A 23,266-nucleotide genomic window follows, 5' to 3' on the forward strand; every position below is an offset into this window, starting at 1 on the left:
GAATATCAAAGAATTAAAATAGAAATATATAATTATTTAATACATATCAATTTATCATATATTTAGATAATACAATATAATGTAATTTGATATAGAAAATTGCAACAGATTGTTTTAAATATAATATAATATAATATAATATAATATAATATAATATAATATAATATAATATAATATAATATAATATAATATAATAAAAACAAGTTGAAATATCAGAATATTGTATATTTTAAAATTAAGTAACATTTATCGTGTCATGTAGTATTTTTTAGTTTGGTGCTATTCAATGTAATTGCAAGATTCACTATTAAGTGTTGGTCTAAAAAAGTTAGTTTGCCTGTGCATTTCAGACAATTTGTTATAAACTCATCCTTTAAAAAAAATGAAATTTATGTGTCAGTCTGGTGATAGCCATGTTTAATTGTAATGCTGATTCATTATTATTATTATGACCAGCAGGTGGCGTGGCAGTGTAAGCAAGGACAGCAGACAGACATGTTATGTTTGTATTACATAACTGCAGATCAGTGAATATTAGGAGCTAATAATATCTTGGGAGGGTCAATAAACACGACTGACTGAGAGTCATACAACGACATACACAAACCTGTGTGTGTGTGTGTGTGTGTGTGTGTGTGTGTGTGTGTGTGTGTGTGTGTGTGTGTGTGTGTGTGTGTGTGTGTGTGTGTGTGTGTGTGTGTGTGTAATTAATTTATGATTTATGATTATGATCTTTGTGCAGGAGATCCTCTGATTCTGCTGAGTGTCTGCAGCTCACCCAGCGCCGGGCTCTGTGCCAGAGGGATGCGGGATGATGGTGCAGGATGATGAGGAGGAGGGGAGGATGGCGGGAGGAGAGGGTGAGGTTGGGGGTGCACAGATGCCATGTGCCTTTACATAACAGCAGCTGGCTCCGGATGCAATTGGACCACTAAACCGCTGTCCACAGCAGCAGCAGCAGCAGCATCAGCATCCGCGCGCTCTGTGCCGCATTGCCCCGGGCCTGACAGACAATAACAATGGGCGGAGGGGAGGGGGAGGAGGGGTGACGCAGAGTGCATGCGAATTTTGGAGAGTGTTTACCCCCACCCCCTCTTCCCCCCTCTGCAGCACCAAAGTGAGCATCACAAATTTAAAAAAAACTGCAAAATATGTGTGAGGCAGAAAAGAGGAATGTGTTTGTTTATTTATTAGCTCTACCTGTCGCTGTCCGGTAGGCGGTGATGATGGGTGTGTGCGTGTGTGTTGGTGTGTCTGATGGGCCGGCAGGGGGGCGGAGCCGCTCGGACATGAGTAAATGACGTCAGCCCCCAGGTCGCCGAGCAGTGAAACAAACATGGCGACAGAATGGAGCGGGCAGCAGGGTTACATTCTCACTGTCGTTATCTGCCTGTGGAGCGCGGTCGGGGGGCGCACGGAGGCGGCGGCTGCAGCGGCAGCAGCAGCAGCGGCGGGGTCCGGTGGCAGCAGCAGCGGGAGCCAGGTGCTTGGCATGCGGTTAGAGAGGAGCGACAAGCCGGCCACTACCAATGACGACGGTGTCATCCAGGTGACAGAGGAGAGCTCTGTGCAGCTCCGGTTTTACGGGGTGCAGCTCCACTCGGGCGCCTGGACACAGATCCGCTTCACGGAGCTGACAGAGGGTGAGGAAGGAGGGGAGGATGAGGAGGAGGAGGCGGTGGCGGCTGCCAGAGGAGGCAGCGGCATGATGGAAGCGCAGGACAGGACTTGTGTTGACTTCACGAAGGACATCAGCGTCGGGACCTTCATGAACGTGAGCAGTAAAGGCACGTCGGGGCTGCTCACCGTTAACGTGAAGCCGCTGCGCAAGAGCGAGCCGCAGAAGGAGTACGCGGTGTGCACGGTGGAGGCAGACGGCAGCAGGTGGGTGCTGCTGGGGGACAGCGATGGCAGGGTGCTGGTGGTGGAGGAGAAGAAGTCTCTGCTGCCTCTGTGGCTGCAGGTCATCCTCATTAGCTGCCTGCTCGTGCTCTCCGGGATGTTCAGCGGGCTGAATCTGGGCCTGATGGCGCTGGACCCCATGGAGCTGCGCATCGTGCAGAGCTGCGGCACCGACAAGGAGAAGAAATACGCGCGGAAAATCGAGCCCATCCGCAGCAAAGGGAACTACCTCCTGTGCTCGCTGCTTCTCGGGAACGTCCTGGTGAACACCACCCTCACCATCCTCCTGGACGACCTGATCGGATCCGGGCTGGGGGCTGTGGTGGCCTCGACTATCGGGATCGTCATCTTTGGGGAGATCGTCCCCCAGGCGCTGTGCTCACGCCACGGGCTGGCTGTAGGAGCAAACACCATCCTGGTCACTAAGTTCTTCATGTTCCTCACCTTCCCGGTGTCATTTCCGGTCAGTAAGCTGCTGGACGTCCTGCTGGGTCAGGAGATCGGTACTGTGTATAACCGGGAGAAGCTGGTGGAGATGTTAAAGGTGACTGAGCCCTACAACGACCTTGTTAAAGAGGAGCTCAACATGATCCAGGGCGCGCTGGAGCTCAGGACCAAGACTGTAGAGGACGTGATGACCCCCTTAGGGAATTGCTTCATGATTCAGGCGGACGCGGTTCTGGACTTTAACACCATGTCAGAGATCATGGAGAGCGGCTACACGCGCATCCCGGTCTACGACGAGGAGAGGTCCAACATCGTGGACATCCTGTACGTCAAGGACCTGGCCTTCGTGGACCCGGACGACTGCACCACACTAAAGACCATCACCAAGTTCTACAACCACCCGGTCCACTTTGTGTTCCATGACACCAAACTGGACGCCATGCTGGAGGAGTTCAAGAAAGGTGCGTCTCTACTTTTTTTATTTTAATCATACATGACTCTTTATTTCACAGGTTTGTTTTTCAGCCAAACCCCACCCTCACTCAAACTTCCTGTTTGTTTTAATGCCCCACTTCTTCCTCCTCTTCCTCCCCCAGCAGCTCTCCCTCGCTCTCTGAATCGATCAGATCTATTGATTGATGGAAAATCAGTCACTTTTCAAACACACAACATGCTAACTACAAAACAGTGATGCACAAAGCAGCAGCTTTGGATTTACTGCAACCAAGAGATGGATTTAGAAAAGAGTATAAGCAGAAAAAGCCAAGTAAACAAACTCTGGTGCAATAAAGACATGATAAGGTTAACAAAAAATAAATCAGTAAAAGAAATGAGAAAAGATGTAACATGTGAACAGTCAGAGTTTGTAACTTCTTATAGCAGTGAGGAGTGTATGAATAGGGTTTAACTCATGATAAATCTTATTTTGATACAGTTTGTTTTTAGGAATCTGGAGGCAAATGTCTCAAAGGCTGAAAAGCAGCTGGACTCTGGTGCTCTGCGAGTATAGAGTCCAGTAAACCTTCTACCAGGTGGAATCATCTGTTCTGAAATATTCGATCCGTCATTCCCTAGGTCTCAGTCTTTTACAGGGCATTTTCAAGGATGCTGGGCACTTTTGCAAGGCAGCGTCTCTAAAGAGGTCTTCATAATTCAGCATCAAGCAGGAAGCTCCAGTGGATAAAATTGAGCCTGTAGTCAAGTGCACAAAACTATACTCAAATTACCACATGAGGCTGGCTTCAAAATTTAAGGAGTCTCCATAGACATTTCCACTCTTTGTAAACAGTGAAAAAAAAAGTTGTTGTTTATTTCACAAGAAACATAAAACAAACAAAAAGACATCATCAAGTGGATAGATTTTTATTTATCTATTTTTGTAACAGAGAAATCCAGCGTACAGCTTAATTATCTGTGGAGATTTACAGTTTGTGAAATATGAAGACAAACATTTGTGTCAATAAACCAGAAACTCCTCCAAACCTAAGACAAGCAAACAAACCAGAGTCTGAGACCTGGGTCGTAATAAAAGAGCCAGAAAACTACATCCAGACAGGCGACCGCCCCAAATCTATCAGAATGATAGCGATTCAGTATTTTAGGATTAATATTTATCAATGCATTATCAGTTTGATAATATTGTAGTTTTGCTGTGAACATGAAATCTGTTTTTTGTTAATCATAATTCAAATTTCCTCTTATTGTTAATCTTTTTTTTTTCTCTCCACACTGAGCACACAGTGCCATATTTGGCAGTAACCCCAGCTCCAAACCAACTTTTTCACAAACTACACAATTACAAACCGAATTCAAAATTTCGTCAATTAATAAAACTTATTTACAGTCAAACCTGGTTACCTGAGGTTGTTACAGAAACACTTTAAATAACTCACAGCCACAGACATCATCGGTGTAAAGTGTGACCCTGTTAACTGGTGACTGTCAGCTGTGCCTCCCTTTGATATGCTATTAGTTTGTCATTAAAGACATATATATTGGTTTATTCATATGCAATAATAACAAAAATGCATTTGTGAGGACTTAACAGCTGTAAGAGTGATGCTCACTGACATGTTTGAGTGAAGGTTTTCCGTTAGCCTGGTCACTCTTTACTCCGAAACACTTTTAAATTAGCTTTTAAAGAAAGCTAACTCAGGGCTTCTGTTTGTTTTTTGGCCAAGCAAATGATGGGAGCCTCTTAATTTTTAGAGCCAACCTCTGGTGGACACTTTAGGAACTGCAGTGGCTTCATTTTTATCACCAGGATGCTGCTTTAACAGCACTAACAAATGCTTCACCTTTTTTTTTTTTTTTTTTTTTTTATAAAACCTCATTACCTTATCCATCATGACTGTACTGGGAATAAGTGCAACTGTTTTGATAGACAGGTGGCGGTGTCGTGGCTGTTTGCCAGCAGCCAGGCCAGGACCTTGCCTTCACCTCTTCGCCTGTTTGTTGATTGGCCTAAATATAGCTTGAGTCAGCATTTCCACCGCACTGTCTGCCACCTTTGAGCTTAAAATACTCAGACAGCATGAGTGATCTCACAGAGATGTTATGGTTGAATGTATTTCATCAGCTTAGTTTCCAACAGATCTCATAATGTTTGGAAATGGAGGAACATGAATGCTCTGCAGAAAACAGCAGGTCTGTGGTTTCTGTGCAGAGCGATATCAGACACTCAGGCTCAGTCCAACATCAAAGCAGGCTGCTCTTTTCATGCACGGTCCTATTGAAGGAGGTTTAGGCTGCTGGCTCCTTTAAACCTTTTGGGAAACCCTGTTCAGGGTCCTATCAAAGCCTAAAAAAACAATACTTAATTATTTAGTGACAGATGAGCAACTCAGAAAAAATAAGAACCAATCTTAAAAAAAGACACAATGGGAAACAAACTACAGCATATCTGTGTGTGTTTTTGAGGGCGAGCCTCAGGACGTCAGAGTTATATAAACTAAAGGATTGCAACAATTTTTCCCAGATTGCTTTTCTTTACTTCTTATTTTCTCCACTTTGCAGCAGCCATAAGACAACTGCAAATCCATTTTTTACTTCATGTCGGTCTCACTCCCTCAATATCAAAGCTGTCTTTGCAGAGATGTAAACAAATAAAATGTACCACGTAAAACTTAAATCCTGACCGGATCGATTCTGGTTCTCAACTTTCCAGGCTCATATATTCAGTTTCAGAATTGATCTTAGGGTCTTGGGTTGACATGATCCAAGGATTAACATTTTAATTTGAAACTCAAACTCTGAAAATATTAAGATTGTCAAATCTTACATTTGAAAACATTCACTGCAAACACTGTTTATGTCTTATTTCAGAAAAAAATTCTTAACCACATTCACCTGACAAGTTCAGTAATTTGTCTTATTTCAAGATGTTAAAGGGTAAAATTGACACCTGGGTTAACAAGTTTGTTCTTACACCATTAGCAGGTGTATTTTGCTCATATTAAGTCTGAGAAGAAAATCTTAAATAAAGATAAGACACACACAGTTGCTCAGATTTCAACTTTACATTTTTACTTTAGATATCACAAATAATGCCATTAAGCTCCCTAAATCAAAAGCTGATTGTCACGTTCCTCCAAGCTCTGAAACATAGCTCGGTCTTATCGTGTCAGGTATTTATGTGGACCACAGACCACAAACTAAATGCTCTCTGTGTCTCCCTGCTGAGTAAACAGTCCGGTCTCTGCTCCTCACTCTGTTTTATTTATTGGCCTCATCCGTGTGAGGTCTAATCCTGCAGCAGGTCTTTATTCCCGTCATCGCTGCAGCTGCTGATGATCGTCTTCCCTCTGAGCAGGACTAATCAGTGAAATGAGCCGCTGCATGCGTAACCTTTGATGGGATGAAAATCTGCACATTCAGGCGCAGGGGATTAGCGTGGGAAATCTCAGCGCTGATATCCACTCTGTAAATACAAAGCTGCTGTGATGAGAACAACGTCAGATCTGCAGTGAAACAAAGCTTGTTATGAGGATGATGATGATGATGATGGTGATGACGGGGCTATTTTAAGATATCAGACGCTTTTCTTCACAGTCAGATCAAAGCAGAAAGAAAACATGCAGCACTAACAGGCTGCTGTATCTCTCGTATCAGACTGAGAGAATGCAAGCGCTTCATTTCTGTGACAGTCAAAGCGGCTCTGCAGCTGGCGAGCGTGCATCAGCATTATGTCCTCCCGCTGTAACTGGATTCAGACGCCGTTTACAGTCCTGACTGAGCCTTCATCAGCAGAAGAAGAAGCACAACTTCAACACTATCTACTCACATGCAGCTTTTGGAATTAATGCATACAACATGCAAAACTGAAATGCTTATTTTATCAGAGATTAGACTTTTCTGTGAAGTCATTTCTTTTCCATGATGTTTTTTTTCCCTCAGATCTCTGCAGAAAGCTGTTATTCAGTGTGTACTCTCACACAGCCGCATAGAAACATGCTGGTTTGGACTGCATTAGGGCTCCTGAATTCATGCTCACTTTGAGAATCAAAGGACCATGCTTTATTGATCATAGGTGTTGCTGTTACTCAGTCTATAGGGACTTTACTTTGGAACTAGACTGTCTCTGCTTCAGTTCCTGTGTTGGACCAAGTTCTGCACAGGGCTGTTAGCCGAAGAGGTGCGTGTTTATTACCTGTCATTCAGTGTGTGTCCACATGAAGCTGTTTGTTCAAGTATGAAGCACAGAGTCTGTACAACTCATGGACATAGTCTCTGGCAGCGCTTTATTGGAAACCTAGCCTAGTTCCAGTTGGGATGAGGTAAAGAGGAGGTGTCAATCAAATCAGCCATGACCTTACATGGATAAAACTATTGCATTTATGAACTTCATAAATACTCATAATAACTCCTTTCTTTTACAGTGTGTGCTGATAGAGAAATGATCTATTCAGATTTAATCATGTTTGTAACACTTCACCACAGGCTTCATATTTTTTAATTGAAGTTGCCACTTAGTGTAGCATGCACAGGAGTCTGTTTCTGTCAGAAAGTGTTTGCAAAAGATATTTTTTCTGTTTCTTTTTAAAGTAGACAGAGCAATCCAACTTCCTTTGATATTACATTTGCAATTAACTTCTTCTGTGGCCCTTTGACCTCTATTTAAGTTACTCTCATTCATATCAGAAATGCACCATGGGTAGTAGGGCTGCATGATATTGGAAAAACTGACATTGCGATTTTTTGGGGGTTTGCAATATATATTGCATTATTAAAGATAGAAGAATTTTCACCAGATGACTTGAATATCTCTGTTTGGGAAGAATTTGGTTGACTCACAATGACACCATTGTATTCCTATAATACCGTTAAATCCAGGCTAAGAGGGTTTATCTGTGAATGATGAAGATTGCTGTATGTGAAAGGGACCCAGGAGGCCATGTCTCTGTACAAAATAGGATAGGTTTCAATTTCAGTTGCTTTATTTTTCCATCTCTCCAATAAATTGGGGAAATGCGATATTCACATCACATGCGCGGTGTGACTATTGCGCATGCGCATATTGCGATGGCGATGTTCAAACAATATATTGTGCAGGCCTAGGTAGTTCTAAAAAAAGTGGCCCAGCAAGTGTTTAAATTATCTGGTTTAGAACTGTTAAATCCTCATAACAGGAAAACTCATAGACTGCATAATTAATGGAAGTAGTCTCCCTGACGTCACGTTTCTGTTTCTGTTTCTGTTTCTGACTTTTGAAGCAGATTGGCTATCACTGCCATATAACTAGTGACAAGGGCTTCGAGAACAGCTATAGGGCGCTTTTCAGTCATGTGAGCTGAGCTGTGTCTCTGATTGGGCGTGCTCAAAATCTTAATAGCCTCTAAACTGCCGAGTTAGAAACCCCCAAGAGTGTGTGCTAATAGTAAAATTAGAGATTCAGTCAGGAGACGTTGTTTGAACCAGGCATATACATATATATGCTCATTTTTTACAGAAATATCAATTTCTTCAATTGCTCAGGGGTGAGATTAGCAATTCCATCAATAAAACTGCAAAGGGGCCCAAAATGTGACAAAAAAATAAAAAGAATACTGGAAGAAATGTACAGGGTTACAGTAATGTTTGGATTAAACGTGCAGCTGTAATCCTTACCTGAACAACCGCAGCACGGTGTTGTTTTCAACTTCTTTTCTAAATATGACACCATTTTAGTTTTATTAATTACTACTTCTGCAAAATTATATTTGTGTTTGAAAGTGAATATGTTGCGAAGTGTGGGACAAGTAGCTTTCATCATTCTGTATCTGGATGAAACGCTATGGAAAGATCATTACAGGAAGTCTGAGCGCAGCAGGTGAAATTAGTTGATTCTTTTTCTGGGTTAGTCTGCATGATTTTTTTTTTGTTGTCTAAAAATAAGAAAAGTGCCTTTTTGTAAGACGCTTTATTGCATCTGAAAACATACAGATGTACTTCATCATCAAAAAAAACAAAAACTCTCGTGGTCTGAATCTCTGAGATGAAAAGATGACCTGGCAGAAACAGTCCTCCCCAGATTGAAGGTTAAATCCTTGGTGTCAGCTGATGTTTTTATTCTGCTGAAGCTAGCAGCTAACAGCTTCAGGCAGCTGCCCATGACCTTTGACCTCTCTATCCAGGGAGTTCAGAGGTCACACGGTCAGCTGATGATGAAGATGATGATGATGTGGAGTGAATCATTCTGTCAGTGCGCTGACACTACAGACACAGACCCAGAGCTGTTCACTGGTGACTGTTAGCGCTCACATGTTAGCACTGAGGATGAGTCATCGTTTTATACACACACACACACACACACACACACACACACACACACACACACACACACACACACACACACACACACACACACACACAGAGCCTACATCACTGCAGTCTTTCTCTCTCCTTCTCTTCATACTGTAACTCTGCAGCTCTGTCTGACTTTAATTTAGCTGTTTCTTAAGATGAATCTCCTCCTGCAGCTTAACTTTTCAATTCTGAGACACTCAGCCTCAAACAGAGTAGATCCTCTTCACAGTGTCACGAAAGGCAGACTTCAGGGTTAATTTGATACTATTTTAGTTAAAAACGGGAGAAAAATCTGCAGAAATCCAGTCTTCAGACCCACTGGAGTGTTGTCTGATTCATGTCTTCAAACTAGAGGCTAGGGTTGCAAAATTCTGGGAATGATAATTTCATGAGAGTTTTCAGGAATTTATGCTAACTGCTTTTACCTGGTTAATATGCATTTACAAACATTTAACATTTTGGTTTGTTTTAAGCAGACGTGCATGCAACCATCTCTATTGCAACATTTTTAGTTAAAGTTGATAACAAGAAAGAAAAACAACAAAAAATCCCAAGAATTTTTAGAAAAATTCATTTAATTTGACAGCAACAAAACCCAGAAAATTCCTGTATCCTCGAGCTAACATTTCCATGGTAACTTTAAGGAAACTTTCCCGAAAACAGCTGGAAATTTTCCACCAATTTCAACCCAACAGACTGAGAAACAGACACAGAAGTGGAGCTTATAGGGGGACTTTTTGTGTGTATTCTGACCCTCTGGGGCTTCTGTAGTATTTTTACATGATTTACAGCTCATCAAAGTCCCTATTTTTCTCTCGCTGGTGTTTTAGTAAACTCTTATTTAAGCCTCTGTCTGAGGCCCCGTTTATATGATGCCGAAAACGGTCGATTCCGCAAACATTTCCTTGCGTTTTGGCCTTGCGTTTTGGCCTTCCGTTTAGACGAGACCACGTTGCGTTTTCAGTGAAAACGCAAACTTTTGAAAACGCTCCCCAGAGTGGAAAGATCTGAATCCGCTCCTTCATCCAGCTTCGTGTAAACACAGAGCGGAGCATCTCAGGGTGAAACGCTGACGTCACCGCATGCGCACTCGCAGTTTTCGGTGAAGGCTCTGCGCTCAGCCACATTTCCAGTTGAGCCAGTAGGTGGCGGTAATGCGCGTTATGGTTGGATTGCTGACCGTCTCACACAACAAAACGGCAGAAAAAGAAAGAACAGAAGAGGAGACTTGTCCTCCTGGAGTCGTATGAATGCGGATCGTTTTCATGCCGTCCTCATGTAAACGCGGGTGGCTTTTGAAAACGCAAAGGAAGAATCGTTGCGGGAGTCTCCGTGCAAAACGGGGCCTGAAACTCTTAGTCATAGTTGCTGTCTCTTTAAGGCTCCCTGCTCCACAAACCCCCTTCACTCTGATTGGCCACCCCTCTGGAGGCCTGTTCAGTGGCAGAGCTATAGGTAGGCCTTGGTCTTTGAGGCCCATCCCTTCAATGTGTCTTGGTACAGTCAGAAATTTATGATGACCTCATCATTCGAGGTGTAAACATCCGCACATTTAGTTTTAACATCCAGCGTTGATTCTTTATATCTGTGATTGAAACGGATGTGTGCTCACATGTGATGTGACCTTGCTTCAGTCAGCATCCCACTTGGATGCCTCATGTGATTCAGACACAGTTTTGCCTGACCTGACTGTTTTTTTTCCCACACTTGCAGTCATTTTGGCCGCACACACACTTGATTACACAGCAGCTTCACTGATAAATGACAGAAACAGCTGAAGGTGTGTCCTGAGGCGGACTGACTGTCACAGCTTCCTCTGCTCAGCGGATAAACTGTCTCCACTCAGCCGACTCTGGCAGCCGTCACTGTTCTTACATCACGTCCTAACGGAGCCAGGAAGAGCAGCAGTAAAATCTATGTTTTTAATGAGACAAACGGAGCCAGGAGAGGATTAATCTGCCGTTTCTCCTCCACGCTTCCATCGCTCTTTCTTCTCAGCTCTCTCCTCTGCCTCTTTATCTTGTTTTGGCTCCTCTTCCTTCTGCTTTCTCTTCAAAGCTCTTAGTCCAGTCTGGGCTATTTTAAGGCTTCAATCTGTCCTCCCAGCGGTCGGGATAAATCCACTGACAGATCGAACACCAGCATCAAACCTTCCTCTTCTTCTCCTCCTGTCCTCCCTCTCCTCTTTGATGCTGCCCTACTTAACTCACAGTTTGTCTCTCTGCAGGAGAGGTTTGGTGGAGTGTGAAAACGATAAAATCACATCTTTTTACTGCTGTCTGTGCCCCTTTGGTGACCTCTGACCTCTCTCCTCTGTGCAGGTAAATCCCACCTGGCTATCGTCCAGAAGGTGAACAATGAAGGGGAGGGAGATCCGTTCTACGAGGTGCTGGGGTTGGTAACGCTGGAGGACGTCATCGAGGAGATCATCAAGTCGGAGATTCTGGATGAGTCTGACCTCTACAGTGAGTCAGCGTGTCCTGTTGGCACCGGGACAAAGTCACAGCATGAGACACACACACTGATAGTTCACACACTGACGTTACACACTGATACAGCCTGGATCTTTCTGCAGATTTGTAAATTTATTGAGATGTTTCTTTGTGGTGTCAGACAAGCCTTAGATAAATTTAGCCATATTGTGTTTTGTGTTTCTCTGTCTTAGTGATCCGTCTCTGTTCTTCTCACACCTCTCTTCGTTTTCTCTCTGCAGCCGACAACAGAAACAGGAAAAAGGTCGACCCAAATAAAAACAAGCCCGACTTCTCTGCCTTCAAGACCGACGCTGACAGTAAAGTGAAGATCTCTCCTCAGCTCATGCTGGCAGCTCATCGTTTCCTGGCGACAGGTGAGCTCTGAGGGGGGTGGGGGTAATCTGAGGGTTTCTCTGTTGGATTAACTGAAGACTCTCTGAGACTGAAACATACTGACCTCTGGACGTGTGTTGAGCCTTTGTGCTCTTTGCTTCTGGTATGGTGACCCCAAATTTATAAAAGATTATTTAAGGGGACATAAATGAGTAAAAATCCTCTTTCTGTCTACCTAAAATATGGGTTAATGAATAATTTGTTGAAGTAATTGTGGTTTGTGAGGATGTTCAGCCGTTGATGCTCAAAATGAACCTAATAAAATCTAAAGTTTTTCCCTGTTTTGTTTCTTTCCTCCCTCAGAGGTGAGTCTGTTCAGCCCGTTCCAGATCACAGAGAAAGTCCTGCTGAGGATCCTCAGACACCCCGACGTCATCCAGGAACTGAAATTCAACGACAGCGACAAACGCTCGCCACTGCACTTCCTGTACCAGAGAGGGAAACCTGTCGACTACTTCATCCTCATCCTGCAGGTGCGCTACATGCACACACACAGTTTGGCATGTGTGTTTGGACACACACTCTTTCTCACTGAGGGCTGGCATTGTCATGTGCAGCACCACAGCTAGCCTGCTTGTGCTTAATTTCACTGCAGATGAACTTTTGAAATGATTTGCCAACTTATGAAAACAGCAAAGACCAACCGGTGTTTCGGTATAAACAGCAACCTTCTTGATTGAGGACTTTTAGCAGAATGCACTCTTCTCAGATGTCTTTAGTTTATCTTTGAATACTTATCTGATGTGGAGATTTGGACATTTGAATCAAAAACTGAACTAGGATGCATTCCCTGTATTTGAACAGCTGTTATAAACTGGATCAGCTAAAGGTCTCCAGTTTACAGGGTCACTCTTTAAACTGTAACACCTGGAGCTGACAGAGACACATTCACACTATCAGGCTCAAAGAAGACCATTGTTCAGGAGTTATTAAACCAAGTCAATCACAGCTGGGGGTCATCTTATTTTAGACAGAGGGAGGGGGAAATAAAAACCCTGTGGCTGCTCCACCAATCAGAAACACTCAGCCTGCAGACCCCGCCCCCAAAGTTTCTGGGCCTCTGGAAAGTTCTACCCTCCAGGCACGGCTGTTTTCAGGAGTAGATCAATTACACCAGAACTAAATTTGACTCTAGATCTTCAAAAGCCTCGTGTCCACCAAGTGGTTCAGTCCGGTTCATCTTGACCCGGCACGCATTTCATCACCATTGCAATATGCACATGTGCAATAGTCACATCGGGCATGTGATGCGACTATCGCATTTCCCCCATTTATTGGAGAAATGGAAAAAAATCAACTGAAATTGAAACCTATTCTATTTTGTACAGAGACATGGCCTTCTGGATCCCTTCCATATACAGCAATCTTCATCATTCACAGATAAACCCCCTTAGCCTGGATTAAACGGTATTATAGGAATACAATGGTGTCATTGTGAGTCAACCAAATTCTTCCCAAACAGAGCTATTCAAGTCATCTGGTGAAAATTCTTCTCTCTTTAATAATGCAATATATATCGCAAACCCCCCCAAAAATCACATTTTTCCAATATTGTGCAGCCCTAGTTTCCACTGACTAATCCAGTGACAGATCCCCAAATAACCGATGATGTGCCATCCCACTTTTTGGGACCTTTCCGTAAGGGTGCAAGACTAAACTGATCTGATCCCAAAGGGTGGAACTACAACACAGCAGATCGTTGATTGGTCAAAAGAATTGTCACTCACAATGCAACAGCTGTTGTATTTCTCCTTGCAGCACAGAGCCTTCTCTAAAACAAAGCTTGATTTTGTTTTGTAACAAAGAGCCGCATGACAATCACAAAGAAGACGAAATGCTGGGGAACGGTTGGCTGTGGAAACACAAACAGGACCAGGTTTAACCGAGCCAACTTGTACCAAACTGATCTAAACTGGACTGCTTGGTGGAAACGGGACTTTAGGGTCCCTGGTTTGTGCTTGCGTACAAACGTGTGTGTGTACAAATGTGTGTGTGTACAAATGTGTGTGTGTACAAATGTGTGTGTGTGTGTGTGTGTGTGTGTGTGTGTGTGTGTGTGTGTGTGTGTGTGTGTGTGTGTGTGTGTGTGTGTGTGTGTGTGAGAGAGAGAGAGAGAGAGAGACACACAAATTCAACAACAGAGTGAAAAATTGAATTTGACTTTTAGGTCGAGCAGTGATATATTTATCAACTTGGCGGGTGAATGGTTTTGCAGTGCATCCAGAGAAAATCTTCACTAAAACTTGTTTATGTTGCGCTGCAGCTGCATCTTTTACATGGATAAGCTCGAGTATCAGACGCGTTGTCTCTTTGTGTGGTGCTTTCTGCTGTATGGTATTGAAATACTGAGAGTTAACACCAGTTCTTGGGAAGAAGTTGCTGTAGTTGTGCTCGTTGTGCTCTGTAGCTGAAAAAGATGAGCGTATATACCAACTGTTGTCCAACATCAGCTGTGCACATCCTCAAAAGCCAACCCCATGAATACCCTCGATGCAGAATTCGCTTAAGTAGAAGGAACAGAGAGAATCACAGAGAATAGACACAGTCCACATTCATCAACATCTCTGTGAAGTGTCAGAGTTCCTGCACAGCTACAAACATGCAAACCTGCAGACCTGAGAGGAAAAAAGACAGGGGACTGTTTGGTCTGAGCACAGTGGAAACACTGGAAGGTGGTCTGTACAGGTTAGCTTATGTGCTTGCCAGTGGCGATTGCTCTAAGACTGCAAGGGAAGCTCAGCTTCCCCTAAAATGTCCCCCCAAAAGTGGTAATATGTTCTGCTTTGTGTACATTTCATTGACAAAATCTGCGCTAGAATTCCTTCATCTTTTGTTCAGAATCAGCTCCTATCACAGGTAACTGGCTCGACCTCCTTCCCATTCATCCCTGCAGCGTCTCAGCGCTTTAACACAGTTGGACGCTGAGCGTCTTCTGACTTCAGTGTGGTAGCGTTGAGTGGGTTGTTCCACAGTGGAAACTGGACGGTCATTGGATAAATGCTGGGCTTTGTCCCGCCCTCGGATGCTCAGCGTCTCTGGGGGTCTATGAGGCAGTGGGCTGGTCTGGACGCTGGGCTTCTGTATGATGATTGGATGATCTGTCTGAGGCTGAATCCCTTTTTGATTGACAGTGAAATGAGCCAGTCAGCGATCTTGAAATATAACCCTCCACCTTTTAACCTCTAACTTAAACACTCAGTTGTTCCGAACTGACGCGGAGGCTTTATCGATCTCCAGCGATTTTACCTTTCTTAAAAACGACGAGCGTTGTGTTTAAAGATTCTCTCTCTTTTCACCAATAAGCAGCTACAGCTTCAGCTGTGGAGCTTCTCTCCCTGTCACTCACACTTACAGCCTGCAGGTGTACAGAGGAGCTTCTCCTGTTTAAAGCGGCTCAAGTCTTACACCTGCAACACAATGGACCAAGGCCGTTTAAGCCATCGAGAGACTACTGTTAAAATCCCTGGAAAAAACACTTGGTTGGTACGACAGGGTCACAAATCATTTTCTTGAAAAGGAACAGAGAGTAGAATTTGTTTAATGTTTAATAATATGTTTAAATAACTAAACAAAAAATTATGATGTAGGCCGAAAAAAATGAGCTTCCCCTCCTTGACTGACCAGCAGCTGCCACTGGTGTTTGCAGATGATCAGCTGATTTTATGAGATTAAGAGTTTGGATAACTAACACACTGGAGTTTTCAATGTGTTAATACTTTCTGTCAGGGTCTGCCTGTCACTCGATGTCGTCGAGGTGCTCTCAGGTAGGAATCTCATACTGGTCTGAGATTAGACAGCACAGGCCAACCAGTTTAATCTGGTAACAAACACGGGTTTATCTCGGGTCTCCACGTCAGTCTGGAGCAGGTATTAGCACCTGAACATGTCGACCTCTTAAGACTCACGTGAACTCAGGTATCAATCGGGTTTCCTGTGAGTTTTTACTGAAACAACCTGCAGCACGTTAGTATTTAACAGATCAGACTTCTGTTCGTCTGCTTCAATTCTGTTCTCTTTGTGTCCATTCCGATCTCAAGTTTGTCTTTGCATTCAGGAAATAATCTGGACGAGTTGAAAAATAATCCCTCCTGAAAAGTTTAGAGGAAGAAATCAGGGCTGCAGCTCCGATAAATGAAGTTCTTTGATGAATACCGTCACTGGGGCGTATGAATAGCTCTGTGATTGGTGTGTCAGAGGGGCTCCTCTCTGCACGACCTTCACTAACAGATCCTCTTACATAAGAGGAAGACAAAGGGGGGAGAGAGGGGGGAGGAGGGGGATTGAAGGGTTAAGGAGGATGGAAAAGAAGAAAAGCAGATGAGAGGAGACGGAGTTGAAAATCAGCAGCAGAGCATATGGAGAGGGGAAATAAAGAGCCAAGAGGAGTTTAGGGATGAATGTGGAGATGAAGAGGAAGAGGAGGGAGCTCTGTCTGTCAGTAAATCCCTCCTCTGCACCAGAAAGAGACAGAGAGGGAGAGGGAGGGCTGGACTGAGTTAGCTTCATGCTCTCATGGTGCATTTCAGCATGGCACAGATTGTCCTAAAGACGTCATGTTTAGTGAGGATAGCCAAAAAAGAAATGTTTCACTGATGAGAAAAAGATGTATTTATCTTTTTTTACCTGAAAAATAAAAGTATCCTTCCTTAGATTTTGAATTTAGCTGATGTTTATAACCTGCCCTGCTCAAAGATACAAGATACCTGTGCCTTAAACTGCCTCCACAGTCTGACCATGAAACTAGATGAGCAGTAAGAACCAAAACATCAGTGGGTTAAGATGCACTCTACCTCCCCACACGTGTTCAGGAGAAGGAGGAGAGAAGAGAAAAACACACAGGAGAGTCTGTGAAAAAGAGGATGAGGGGCTCAGCCCTAAAGGGTTGGTCCGAAGTCAGGTCTGAGGTCCAGTTTTCATCTGTCGCTGAAATGCATCATGCTCCAAATGATGTGTACATTCACATTTTTTGTCAAGGTCACAAACCAAACCAAAGTATATCCAGTAACGTCTCACTTAACTGTGCATGGGCTGCTTGTCTAAAGCTAAAGCTCTGTTCATTCTGCAGAAACTCAAGAACTCTAACAGCTGACGTCTTTAAATGAATGTATTTATCATAATGTGAAAATGTGAGTTAGACTAGATCAAAGCTGTGACATGGAGCAGAAAAGACATAAATGGTGTATAACAGAAGAAATCAGAAATATTTGGTGCTAAAGATGTTGTCCCCAGGTTTAAAAAGTCTGAATATCAAAAACAATCCTGAAAAAATCCAGATCCTGATCTTGCCATAAAAACGTCCTGACATAATTTTCCCCTGTCGCCCCCCAATTGAGAACATTTTCCTCCGTCAGAGGCAGAGTTTGCTGATGTTTGCACAGCAGGATGTAGCAGAAAACTGACCACTGTTTATCTGGTATCAAGTGACACCTGAGGGACAGGTGAGGTTTGATTTCGTAAGTCTGTAATGAAGGCACAATGTTAGAGCCATAGACTGTATAAAACATGAATGAAGCATCCGCTACGTCACCCATCTGTTCCTGAAGTCATGAAATGAAGCCAGTCCGCGGACGCAGCCACATTTGATAATTACACCGACTGTGAGTTTCCTTTCTAACAGTTACAGGGTGCCCGGGAGTCACGTGAAATCAGAGTCAGAAGCTGGGTTTCCAGGACACTTTTTCGCAAAATAAAAGCGATATTTCTGAAGTTTTGATTCAGAACAATTTCGCCTTGCCTGTGTTTCCATTATGACCAGAATTGCACACAACTTGGGTAAAGTAAAACGTAACGTCTGTCCAGATGCTGCACTGAAGGTGATGCTGATTCATGAACATTAGTGTTTTTATTCTCTGATCAAACTTTCGCCCGTGATCACGCTACCTCAAAAAGGCAGGAACAAAACACTGAATGAAAATCATCATCTCCAGCTCACATACTCTCTCTCTCACACACACACACACCCCCGCCCCTCCCTCCTGCTGCTCTCTGACTCTGACCGGCTCAAAGTCGTCCTGATGCCTTCGCAAGTGTCGGTCAAAAACACAAAAAACCCTAACCCTGCGTTGAACATGTAAATAACAGCAGAGCTGATAAAGTATGAACGCTGGAGTCTGTTTGTGTGGCAGTGGACACAAGGAGGTGAGGGAGGCGCGTTGTTATGACAACGTGACATGTTTTTGCTCAATAGGTGTTTCCATTGCACTTTTGCGTCAAAGTTCAGTACCAAAATTTCTGAAGAACCACCTCATGAGAGCGTAAAAAGTTTTTATCGAAATTTGAAAGGTGTTTCGAAAATGTGGTGTTTCCAATACCTACCGTTTCTTTATTGCGATATTTAGGTTTTGCGAAATTCTGGGTGTAATGGAAACCCAGCAAGAGTCTCTGATTGGACAATCAAACGATCCTAATAACTTCTAAACAACAGTCAGAAAAAATTCACTCACCGTACAGTGTGTGCTGATGGTGAAATCAGCATTTTCAGACCAGAGCCGTTTTTTGAGCCAGGCTGTAAATATGCTTTTGTAATGCCGTAAAAGTCTGTTTTTATGGCTGGATGTGTATGTGACTTCTGGTCTTTCTTCAGCCAGCCTCAAGTGGATTCTCCATGAACAGCAACTTTTAGCACTTCCTCATAGGCTTCGTTTTTACCCCTTGGTTTGAGCTCACTTAGTGATGGATTTATCCAGAAATCACTACAAGATGTGAATAAACGGAGCATTCAGATCGCTCTTTGTTTTTTTCATGAAAGTGAAGAAACCAGACCAATGGCAATCTTTCAACTCTCATGTGTCTGTTAATCTGCATCATTCTCTTCATCCAAATCCACTGAGTCCAACATCTCCTTCATCTTTCAAACGCTGGCCATGAAGGCCCAGTTCTCCCAGTAATAACATCAGGCGATCAGGCCATCTCTACTGAACAAACCTTGGTACCATTCTCTGCTCCAGCTCCTCGATCAAATATAACATAATCAATGCTACTGTAGTTAGAATACAATACTCGTCCCATGCTTAACCTCTCTAAACTCATGTGACGATGAATCTAACGTCCTTTATCTTACAGAAAAAAGCCCTCATCCATAGAGGGAATGTTTTAATTCCAGTCTGTAACCTTAGACTCATGGATGATATCCAACTAGCTCTAAGGTGAGCTGCTGCTGCTGATGTTTATGAAGCAAATGCTTTTTCCAGCTCACCTTGAAGCCCTCAGACTCCATCCATCACAGAGGGTTAAAATAGCAGCATGTGGGGATGATGAGCACGATGACAACTGCAGCGCTGCTGTTTATGGCTGACACACACACACTTGTTCCTTCATTATCATCCTTCATTTTAACCGACCCACTCACTCCGTGTGTGTTTGGAGTTTGTGTTTGTACTCAGAGGTTTTGTTGTCGACACCTGAGGTGTGGATAAAGTGACTGCAGACACTTACAAAGACACCTGAGCTCACCTGCTCCTGTTTCACACCTGAAATACACACATTTATCTGTGTGTGTGTGTGTGTGTGTGTGTGTGTGTGTGTGTGTGTGTGTGTGTGTGTGTGTGTGTATGTGTGCAAGAGAGACACTAGACCTGTGGCAGAATGTAATATTTATAGGGTGTCAAGGTGTTTATGTTACCTGCCACAGGAGACGACTGCTGGAGTTATGCTCACAGAGCTTCCTGACACACACACACACACACACACACACACACACACACACACACACACACACACACACACACACACACACACACACACACACACACACACAGCTGCAATTATCCAAATTGGCTTTTAAACAATGTAATAAAGTGTTTTCTGGATCTGTGTGTGTTGCAGGGCCGAGTGGAGGTAGAAGCTGGAAACGAAAACATGAAGTTTGAAACCGGCCCATTCTCGTACTACGGTGTCATGGCTCTGAGCTCGCCAACGATGGGTAAGAGGATGCACATACATGTCACACACAAACACACGCGCCACAGTCGTCAATTTTTGCCAAATTCATGAAATAACAGTTTAGTTTATCAGACATAAAGATGATGTTTTGCTGAAAGAAGTGAAATGTTTTCCTTCGTAAAGTTAGCGTTTGGTTGCATGTTGGATTTTTTCCTTTCCTAATTCCTGAGCTGAATTCGATGACTGCAGAACCATGATATTAAATAAATAGTTGTTCATCTGTTATACTCAACAATACGATCGTAAGCAGGTAAAATAACTTGAGATGGTGTTTCTCATGCTGCTGTGTCACAAAGTGCTGTGTCACTGAGCACGAGGTGAAGCTTTGTGTTTGAAGAGGATCCAAATGTCAACAGGCTTAGTCCAAATAAGGAAAGACTTCCTGTGGACAGAGGTCGAACAGAGTTCCTTTCGTGTCGTCCGAGCCTCGAGGTGACGCCTGAGAAATCAGGCAGAGACTCTAAGGAGATGTTCTACCTGTTCACTGAGAGCAGAGCTTACCTTAATGGAGTTAATTAAAATGTTAATGAGGTTAATTAAAAAATGTATTCTGGAGAACATTTAGCAGCTTTATGACCTGTAGGAGTGAAACGCTTCAGGAAACATGATGCTGTGTTAGATCTAAGAGGACTTTTATTTTGAAGAGTCGTTATTTTGGGGCTGTGGTTAGCTTAGCTCAACATGATGACTTGTAGCAGAGAGAAATGGCCTCTATCAGTTTGGAAACACCTTTAAATCTGACTTCATCAGCATGTCTGAGTTGAGTTTAGCATAGTCCTCATAAAAGGAGAAACTATCCCAGAAGTGCTCTGATTTTGTTCATATTTTCAGAGCATCTTGTCTCATGACATCTCAGTAAGATATCAGTGCTTTTTGGGGTGGGACTTTACCTTACCCTACTTTAACGTAGTATATCATGTACTATATTGTATCATGCCTTATTGTATGGTACACTATCAGCTTATTGTGTCTCCTTTACTGTATTGTATTGGAACATATTCCATCGTTTTGATTGCTTTGGTATTAAAGATGCACCGATGTGAAAATTTTGGCCATTATCCGATATTGATATTGCTGCTATGGCCGATTACCAGTATTTACCAATATCAGTATTGGTTAAAAAAACAACAACAAAAAACAATCTGAGATGATCAAATTGTGAACAAACTGAAAATCATGCAAACTGAATTTTTTGATATCTCCCATTATTTTCAAACTTCTTTTCCTTGTTAACTCTCCTTAGGTAGTTTTTGTGTTTTCATAGTCATAGAAAACAATATTATTCAGGTCTTGAAAGATCGTCCAAGATGCTCTGAAAATGGTCGGCAGCTAATGAGTAAATATTGGCCCACTTTGACACATTGGCCGATGCCTATATGATGAAAAAAATGACCAACATTGGCCGATACCATTATTGATATAGTTAGTATCATATCCCATTAAATCCTATAATATTTTACCCAATTACATTTTAAAGCTTTTAGTTGTACCATACAGCCTCACATTGTATTATATTGTGTCTTACCACCATCACACAGCCATCGCATCTTATTGTAGTGTATCATGATTTGTTTATTTTGTGATGTAACATATAGCAACATAACGTCACACAATGTAACACAATGCAACATAACTCAACTCAATCCAATGCAACGTAACACAGTCTGATGTGACATCACATTCCCATACAGTGAATTTTAACATTGCAGCCCAGTGTTACAATGTATTTGTAATGTCAAATTACATAATGTAACATAACATGACACAACATAACACAACATAAGGTAACACAATCTAACACAGCTTATATCGGTGAGTTTTAACTTTGCATCACAACATAACTTATTAAAACTTAACTTAACGTGACATTACGTAACACAACATGAGATACGGGGATGGGTACCTTTCACATTTGAAACGATACGGTACCAATTCCCAGTACCTGGCAATCGGTATTGGTACTCAACGGTACCAATTATCGGTACTTTTGTGTGCTTATGTGGTAAAAAATATCAATTTGTTTAATAATAGAATGTAAATTCTTTTAAATTCAACATATTTATTCTTCTGTATATAACCTTGTAATGCTGTGTTCATGTGCAGCACGAAAAATCACCTACTCTTCCACTCCCTCACAGTCACAAGGATGCATTCAGGTAACATACTACCTTTTGATTTTACATGAAGCAATACCCAGTACTTTTGACAGAATTCGATCAGTAACTATAAAAGTACCTAATTCAGTATCCATCCCTAATGAGATAACCCAATTTTATGCAACTTACATCATATTGTGAGTATAAACATTGAATTGCAGGGTAACTTATTGTAAAGCAACATGATGTAATATCCCATCATGCAGCTAATGTGACATTTTGTATTGTATCTTATCGCACCACATTTCATTTCACTGCACTTGTACCATAATGCACTGTAACGTATCGTTATTACAAAGTATCAGTACCATACAATACAATATGATGTGTGACGTCACTGCACGTAATGTATTGTAACATAGCACAACATAACACTATGTCAGGTCACATAACTTTATAACAACGCGTGGTATGATATTGTATCATATGGTATCATGTTATGACTAAACCTTGAGTTCTGCTCTTCTATCCAGCACATGACACTCTCTCATTTTGTTTCACACTGTACAGATAAAGTGATGTTTGTCAGGTAAAGAGGTGTTGGTATTTGATAAATGAGGCTTACAGTTTCTCTCTGCTTTCACCGTTAACACTAAGGCTAAGCTAAACTAACCACCCACTGGAAATTTTTGCTGAAATGTGAAATTATGCAGTTAAATGATTAAATACAGGCAGTCTTCAACAGTCTTCTTGAGGCTGCTTAGTTTTAATATAAAGCCTGTGACGTTTGTTTTGATCATCCAGCAGGGTGCAGTTTAAAGCTTTGATGTCAGATTAAAGTATAAAAAGCAGTAAATGAAGACAAACAGAAGCGTGGTTATATAACAGCCTGTTTATATGCAGTGCTGACTCACACTGGAGCAGGTGTGGACTGAATGCATGTTTTACAGAGCAGGTGGAGGTTGTGTGTGCAGGTGAATGATGTAAGCCTACCTGAGCAGGCCATGCTGGTATCAGTCTGCAGAAAACACACCAGCATCACTGCCTCTCTGCAGCTGCACCACTGCTGCCTCCTGGTGGATCTGTTTTGTAACTGCAGATAACTTCTTGTTTTCTTCCTCTTCCTCCTGCTGTCCTGTTACCTTCCTGTCGACCTGTTTCTGTCCTGGATAAACTGCTGTCTGTACGTCATGCAGCTCAGTGTGTGTGCATGGAAAGTACTGTACATCT

At 42.7% G+C, this 23,266-nt stretch overlaps 1 protein-coding gene across 2 annotated transcripts in view; it reads left to right on the forward strand.

Moving 5' to 3' along the window:
- Positions 1 to 1,163: 1,163 nt before the first annotated feature.
- Positions 1,164 to 23,266, forward strand: part of LOC141805162 (metal transporter CNNM4) — a 34,912-nt gene continuing 12,809 nt past the window's right edge. The window contains exons 1-5 of one of the 2 annotated variants that reach the window (XM_074689956.1): positions 1,164 to 2,810; positions 11,454 to 11,597; positions 11,846 to 11,980; positions 12,303 to 12,472; positions 19,824 to 19,920. In XM_074689956.1, the coding sequence (XP_074546057.1) occupies positions 1,298 to 2,810; positions 11,454 to 11,597; positions 11,846 to 11,980; positions 12,303 to 12,472; positions 19,824 to 19,920 (2,059 nt within the window). In that variant the 5' untranslated portion in view covers positions 1,164 to 1,297. The remainder of the gene's footprint in view (positions 2,811 to 11,453; positions 11,598 to 11,845; positions 11,981 to 12,302; positions 12,473 to 19,823; positions 19,921 to 23,266) is intronic. The other variant, XM_074689955.1, reaches the window with a different exon arrangement.

Source organism: Halichoeres trimaculatus, unplaced genomic scaffold (assembly GCF_033239565.1).
Source record: "Halichoeres trimaculatus isolate MK-OKI-2021-1 unplaced genomic scaffold, fHalTri1.1 fHalTri1_scaffold_16, whole genome shotgun sequence".
Lineage (NCBI taxonomy): Eukaryota > Metazoa > Chordata > Actinopteri > Labriformes > Labridae > Halichoeres > Halichoeres trimaculatus.